Source organism: Clupea harengus, chromosome 15 (assembly GCF_900700415.2).
Source record: "Clupea harengus chromosome 15, Ch_v2.0.2, whole genome shotgun sequence".
In the NCBI taxonomy this organism is placed as follows: Eukaryota; Metazoa; Chordata; class Actinopteri; order Clupeiformes; family Clupeidae; genus Clupea; species Clupea harengus.
The window spans coordinates 12010481-12017980 of NC_045166.1; the positions used below are offsets into that span (position 1 = coordinate 12010481).

General features: G+C 42.6%; 1 protein-coding gene across 6 annotated transcripts in view; it reads left to right on the forward strand.

Annotated features, from left to right (window-relative positions):
- The window catches only part of si:dkey-71h2.2 (low density lipoprotein receptor adapter protein 1), a 57946-nt gene that overhangs the window by 36389 nt on the left and 14057 nt on the right, over positions 1–7500 (forward strand). For all 6 annotated transcript variants that reach the window (XM_031581532.1, XM_031581531.1, XM_031581533.1 and 3 more), the window contains exons 4-7: positions 3940–4054; positions 5144–5216; positions 6186–6296; positions 6672–6799. In XM_031581532.1, the coding sequence (XP_031437392.1) occupies positions 3940–4054; positions 5144–5216; positions 6186–6296; positions 6672–6799 (427 nt within the window). The remainder of the gene's footprint in view (positions 1–3939; positions 4055–5143; positions 5217–6185; positions 6297–6671; positions 6800–7500) is intronic.

Consider the following 7500-nt stretch of genomic DNA (forward strand, 5'->3'; position numbering starts at 1 on the left):
GTGTGTGTTCTTTTTCAGTCAGGTTCAAAGGAAAGTAGCTTAGTGTCATGGTTTGCATGGCAGTAAGTTTAGCAAAGCTACAAATCCCTCTGTGTATCCAGTAATAGGATTCTTCCCCAGCCATATAGAATCTGTGGGTACTCTCTGGGAGGGCGAACCTCTCTTTGGCAGAGTTCCTATCTCAGTGTCTCAAGCTATGAAGATGTTTTAATGGACCAAAGGGTACTCTGCTCAGTATCAGAGAGAAGAGAGGGGAGGGAGTAGACGGAGGGAGGGGGGGAGATAATGTTATTAAGATAATGACATAAATATTAGCAATTCCTGGAATTTCTACATCATATCCTTGGCATAGTCTATTTGAAATATTTCAATTCAATTACATTTTATTTATAGAGCGCCAAAACAAGGAAAACGCCACCGTTGAGCAGCACAGGACATATAAACATTACCAAAGCCTCACTGATAACAGAAACGGTTTATTTTCACAACATCTACCAACCTGAGTGGGGGGCATAAATTACTGTGATTTAAAAACAAATAAAAAAGTATTTTACTAACACTTCGTTAAGGTTCCAGGTGTGTGAGACACTGAAGAGTGAAGCTGAAATTTTACAGCTGTGTTGACAAACCCGTTTCCCCCTCATTTCTGCCATTGTCAAACCGCATTTTTATGTTCCGATATAACGAACACGTGCATTCTCGCCAGAAGGATTTCCCACGTCAAACGTTTTCGCCCCAGTGGCGCACGCTCACTCTGCGGCGGGAGAATGCTCAGCTTGTTTGGCAGTGAGACTTTAATCCGGCAAACTCTTCACAGCTGACCTGGATCCAATATGAGAAAAAAAACATCATAACTGAAGCACATCACTGCACAACACTGTCAACTCTCTTTCCCTGTCAGTGCTCTTGAAAACAGATGACATTAAGACGACGTAGATATTGTTTGAACAGCAAATAAAGAGTTGAGTTTATCTTCCCAGCTGCGACATTTACTAATTACCGCAGTGTCACAGTTTATCAAATAGGCAACAGTGTTTTGCTTACCTCGTGAAAATGTATTCGTCATCTTCTGCTCTCACCTGTAGGCTAGCCCCTTAGCTTGACTTTGATTGCTTCAATCTAGTTAAAATTGCATTTAGGCCAACAGCTTTCCTCCCTGCGGCTCGCTTTTTGAACACGGCGTCATTTGGATACTCTGCCGAACTAAAATAAACAATAACTCACGGACAAGACGGAGGGGGAGGCGAGCTGGGGTGTCTTGGGCATTGTGCTATTTGGGTCAGGCGTCAGAAGCAGGCCGAGCAACATGTTGTTCATCAGAGGGGGAGATCTGAGACCGCCGTTGTTTTCTCACGTTGCGCTCAATAGAGCTAATTACCCGACCGGGCCCTTTTGAAGTGGATTTGAACATCTCCAGCTCCTCTCCCCAAAGACGTGCTGTTTCACTTACTCCTCTCAGCCCTCCACTGTTTCTCAGTGCCCTCCATGGGCTACCTTTGACAGCATGTGTACTCTCTCTCTCTCTTTCTCTCTTTCTCTCTCTCTCTCTCTCTCTCTCTCTCTCTCTCGCTCTTCCCTTTTGATCCTCTGATTATGTCCAGTTCTGCCTCTCACACCTGTACTTCTGAAATGCTCTTTGATGATGCCGTTGTCCCTCGTGGACCCGCTAGCCAGCTGTGATTATTGTAATGCGGGCTCTTCAAATGGTTTGAACAAGCGAAAAAAAATAATTTGTAGAAGTTTTTAATGGGATGGCTGGTCCAGGGGAAAAGTGGTGTGAATTAGCTCATGCTGTCAACATTTTGTGTTTGGCAGTAGATGCACAAACAAAGCTTGGGTATTTGTTCCTGTGTGTGAGTGGGTGCGTGCGTGTGTGTGTGCGTGCGTGTGTGCATGCGTGCTATTCTCTGTTTGTGCGTCTATCTGTATGTGTGGGCACATGCATGTGTCTATTTCTCTGTGTCTGCCAACACGTGTGTGTGTGTGTGTGTGTGCATGTGTGTGTTTGTGTGGGTGTGCATGCATGACTTGTCATGATCAAGCTCTGGCCCTATAGCTGTGCAAAGTTATGTGAGTGTGTGTGTCAGATGAAACCTAGTGTGAAAGGAAATAATTGGACTCCTATGTTTGACAGGGCCTTACCACGCTTCCACGTCCTAAAGCTCTCTCACAGTAGGCATTCTCAGTGCCTGTTGAAGTGTGATGGGGTGAGGGGCTTTAGGAATAACAAGCACTCTGTTTCAACACCCCACGGACACTTCATGTGTACACGGCTATATTCCATATCTGCAATATATATGGGTGTGTGTGTGTGTGTGAGAGAGGGAGAGAGAGAGGCTAGAGAGGGCATGATTCGCATTCAATCTAAAATGCAATCACTGTCTTGACAGAGCCGGGAAATCAATTATAGTTGTGAGCATAGCCTATGTCCATAATAAATAAATCTGTTTAAACACACACACACACACACACACACACACACACACACACACACACACACACACACACACGAGAGCAACCTTGCAACCTCAAGGATATACTGCGATGCTGTATGCTTGAGTGGGTCGAATCAATACTACTTCCTGACTGCCAGTTGAAGATGACACAGCCAATATGCCCCAGTGCTGGAACTAGCCTGTAATGGAAACCTGCAGGCGCTAGCTTTGAATTGGGTTGTGGCTTCTGTTTAGGTTGTCTTCACATGGTAGTCTTAAGGCAGAGTGCTGTAGCTTCATTGGGTGTTGGCTACAGACTGCATTTGTTCGATCCTGGGAGATAAATGTATTAGTAGTCTGTTCTTGCCTAAATCTTTCTTTTTTTCCGCTGATTTAATGCATTGTAAGCACCTCTGTGCTGAAACTGCTGCAGATGCACAAACCCATAATTATGTAATGTTTCACAATGATATCATAAATGTGTGTGTGTTTGTGTAAGAAATCAATTCAACTGAATCAAATCAAAAAGCTATTCCACACCTTTTCCATCACTCTTGTGTAATCTAATCTTTATATGATTTCTCTGGGTCTTTTTTGCTGGAATATATGGCAGTCTGGAGTCTGCTTGTTTTTTTTTTTTTGCACTCGTAGTTGAAAGCCTCTCTGTGTGCTCTAGTTTCACTATGTGTTTTAAAGACCCCGTCCAGTGAAATTCAAGTTTTTAACATTGTTATCATGTCCATATGCTGTTTTTTTTATATGATACATGACACTATTCTCATTCGTAGTTATACGTTGGTGGAACGAGCTGCCTAGCACTACCAGAGCAGGGGCGTCCCTCTCTACCTTTAAGAAGCTCTTGAAGACCCAACTCTTCAGAGAGCACCTCCCTTCCTAACTTGCACTTCTACTAGTACTTAACTTGCACTTACAGCAGTTACATTCCTATTTCTTATGTAAAATAGTATTTATTGTTACACTAAGTCTCTATTGCTCGTAGCTTGACTTTTCTCTCCCTTGTACATCGCTTTGGACAGAAGCGTCTGCTAAATGACTAAATGTAAATGTAAATGTAAATGTGACATATCATAAGCGAAGTAAACGCTAGTCAATGCAACCTTGCCACCTTAGAACTTGGACAGTCTCAGAAACACAGAATCAGACAGCCTGGGTTTCATACGTCACATGCCTAAGGGACCAATCCTGTCAATTTGCAGGGTGGGGATTTACATATCATTAGCATAAGGCTACATCAGAATGATGTGTGGTGGTGTGGCTAATTTTCTTATTCATAACTCCGCAGTACTAAATGATGCAAAGGTGTAGAGTTACATCAAAGCCATTTTAAAGCCATGAGGGACATTTTTTATGAAAAAATTTAATTGGCTGCTGACACCTTTGATCAACAATCTTTAACCTGAATTGTGCACAGCACCTTTAAGTTACACGCAAAAAAAGCAGGTTTTTTTTTAACTAATTTTCCCCCCTCTCTTCTGTCCTTCAGAATCTCGTACTGCACCGCAGATAAAACACAGGACAAGGTCTTCGCGTACGTATCCCAGAGCCAGTTCAACGAGACGCTGGAGTGTCACGCGTTCCTCTGTCAGAAGAAGAAAATTGTGAGTGAGAACACCTCCAGTCCTCAAAGCTCACTGCCAGTAAAAAAACTCTGTCAGGGCATTGGCAGCCTTGGGTGCTACTCTCTGGTGGATTAAACATATTACATATCATATATTTAACCCAGGGGTTGAAAGTGGGTAGTCTTTCATTATAATCCATTACATCCATGCTCTTTACATTCCTGTAGTTGTCTGTCCATTGTGTGTGCTAAAAAAAGTGGGAAATAAACAAGGTGGCAAAATATATAAAATATATGAAATATAACAGAAATCGGATGGAGAAATGCACTATTCTAGCCAAACAACAACAAGGGGTGCTTGCGCTCCAATGTTGCTTCAGGATAACTAAAAGGAAGGGTTTATTTTATTAGCTGTTCAGTTCAAATATCAACTATCTTTCTTCTGCCTCAAGGACTAACTCTTTAATGGAGGGGACATCAAGTGCCACTGCCTTAAGCCTGTTTTTTTTTTTATTCATAACAACCTGTGTGCATAAGGCTACAGTCTGGTGTTATCAAAATTACAGAGATCCAGCAGCATGAACGTAACAGCCACTTGAACAGCAAGTGAAATCAATAGCAATTGTTGGGTAATTTAGCCCATGCATTCAACTGTCATTTGCCTCACTAAACAGGAGTGTGTTATTAGAGTATTGCCTGTAATCGACTCCCCAGTGGCACTGGACAATAGCTAACTAAACAATAGCTTCCGGCTGGGGGATGGCCGTGTTTTCTTGAATGGACGTTTGTGTGGGTACGCGCTGCACTGATGTGGTTCATTAGTTCTGTTCCATCAGACAGTGAGACTGTGTTACCTGACTTCCACCTAGTGGCTGTACATTGCAGTGACGTGAAATGTGACTAGCATCATCTAGTGGACACAAGCATGTACCAAGCATGTACCAAGTTAATCAAATTTTAAGACTTTAGTCACATTACTCCTGTAAATAATATTAAATTTAACTGTGCGTGCGTGCGTGCGTGCGTGCGTGCGTGCGTGCGTGCGTGCGTTTGTGCGTGCGTGACATTTAACTGTACAATCTGAGTGAATGCAAGCATGTGAAGCTATATTCATTCTTCATGTCTCCAGGCACAGGCAGTGACACTAACAGTCGCCCAGGCCTTCAAAGTGGCACTGGACCTATGGGAGATAGCACAAGAAGGTGAGGGATTCTTACACCACAGGTGTTCTCTCCTGAAAACTGTTTATTGACTGATGTTGATCTTCTGTGTGTGTGGACATTTCAGCGTTCACGATTGTGACAGTCAAATGAATGAGAAGGTTTTCATGTATTCACTAATTTAACTTATTTGCATTAGTTCAGGGAGTTATGTACAGAAATACAAATTCCAGATGTAGGTACAAGTACATACTGGGATATAGTAGACTGTTTCACTTACAGATTTAAAAAAACATTCTGCCTCATACACATCCATTCTATGGATGAATTGTTCAATATTTGGTTATTGCTTATTGTAGTTAGACTATAAATAATATGTTAACTTGTTCTTTCAGAATCAGATGTATTGGCCAAGTATGTTAAACACACACAAGGAATTTGGTTTGGGCCATTCATGACTCTCAAACAGACAATATACAGACAATGTACATATTATTTATATATAATGTATATATATATACATACATACATATATATTTAACATTAACATTCAAGCAATATTTAAATACACAACTTATACAGGAGCAATATACAGATTATGTAAAAGACAGACAATACACATAAAGGGCAAGTGTGTGTGGTAGTGTAAACAACAATATTGTGCATCACATATGGGAATGAAATTGTGATGTACAAGTGTTTGTACAATACTGTATTTGTAGATGTGAAGCAGGGTGTAATGATAACAGTAGAAACAAGAGTAGCTATGGCATAGCAGATGAGAGTCAGCTGTTTATAAGGGTGATGGAATGAGAGAAGCGGCTCGTTTGTCTTGTAGTTTGGTTTACAGGGTTCTGTAGCGCCTGCCGGAGGGTAGAGAATGGTTGTGTCCAGGGTGTGAGGAACCTGTGATGATTTGCCCCACCTGTTTCCTGGTTTTGGAAGAGTACAAGATGTGGAGGGTGGGCAGGGGAGCACCAATGACTCTTTCTGCTGTTCTTACCGTTTCAGACAAGATCAAGAAAGCTCGCACGTGCTGTTCCTGCTCAGGATCCGACCCACAGACAGGGACAGACCCCCTTACCCACCCCCACCCCCACCCCCACTCCCACTGTGTCTCAGGTACAACCCCACCCAAAACGCCTTCCTCTCAGTCTCATACATATACACTCTCTGTACCTATCTATCATTCCTACCTATACTTATACTACACCCAAAGCACCTTCCTCTCAATCTAATGCATATATACCCTCTATACCTGCACCTATAGGCCTACCTATGTATACTTATACTACACCCAAAGCACCTTTCTCTCAATCTAATGCATATATACCCTCTAGACCTGTGCCTTTACCTACAACCTACAGCCTGTTTTAGTGTTGTGCAGCTTGGGTATCTGGATGAATTATTCATATTCTCCTAATGAATGGTGAGGCTCCCTCCTGATGTGACATTCTTCCCCTCTTTCACCCATCACCCCTGCTCCCCCCTTCACAGATTCGGAGAAGAGCACAACCCTGAGCATTGGGGAGAGACTGCGGAAGCCCTTCCTGTCCGCTTCGCTGCACTCGCCGTCGCCACGTAGCAACCCATCCAAGAGGCGGCCAATCAAACACGACTCCTGGGTGAGTTGGCTTCCACAAGGGTCTCATTTAGATGGAGAATGGGGGTTGGAAAGGGTTTGAAGGTTACAAAAAATGCAAGCAGAAAACGTTACTATGTAGACACTGTTTGAAAGTTACATCATAGTTTTAATGCTCGTCATGACTTTTAGAAGTTTGCTTATGCATATTTATGTGAATTGTCTCCAAGGACCTTGCGGTTCCTCCACAGTTATCCTTCAGGTGTTTCATTCATCAATGAACTACATAAAAGTAACATTTAAGAATGATATAGACCCCATAAAAAAAGGATCTGTTCTATTTTTATTTGGATGACTCATGCAGGCTCCTCCTTGAGGGGCAACGAGCAAAGTCTGTTACGCATTATGAACTAAAGTTATCGTGTGGCGTGTGAGAGTATTGCACTGACCTACCGGTACCCATATTTGCGCAAAGGACCTTGCTCATGGTATACAAATTAGCAAAATGATTTGACCAAATTAGCTATAGTTTATGAATGGCAGACTTTGCTGGCTGCTTGTTGCTTCGCTTGATGCCAGTTTCCCATCAATGAAATTAGAGCAACAAAGAGCTAAGCTGCGGCATTGCACAAGAGATCCTGATACACCTACCCAACATCACCACTAGGTGGAGACTCCTCTCCATTTCTTATAGGCATAGCAGGGAGGCCCCCTGTCCTTCAGTAATTAAATGAATAATCACAT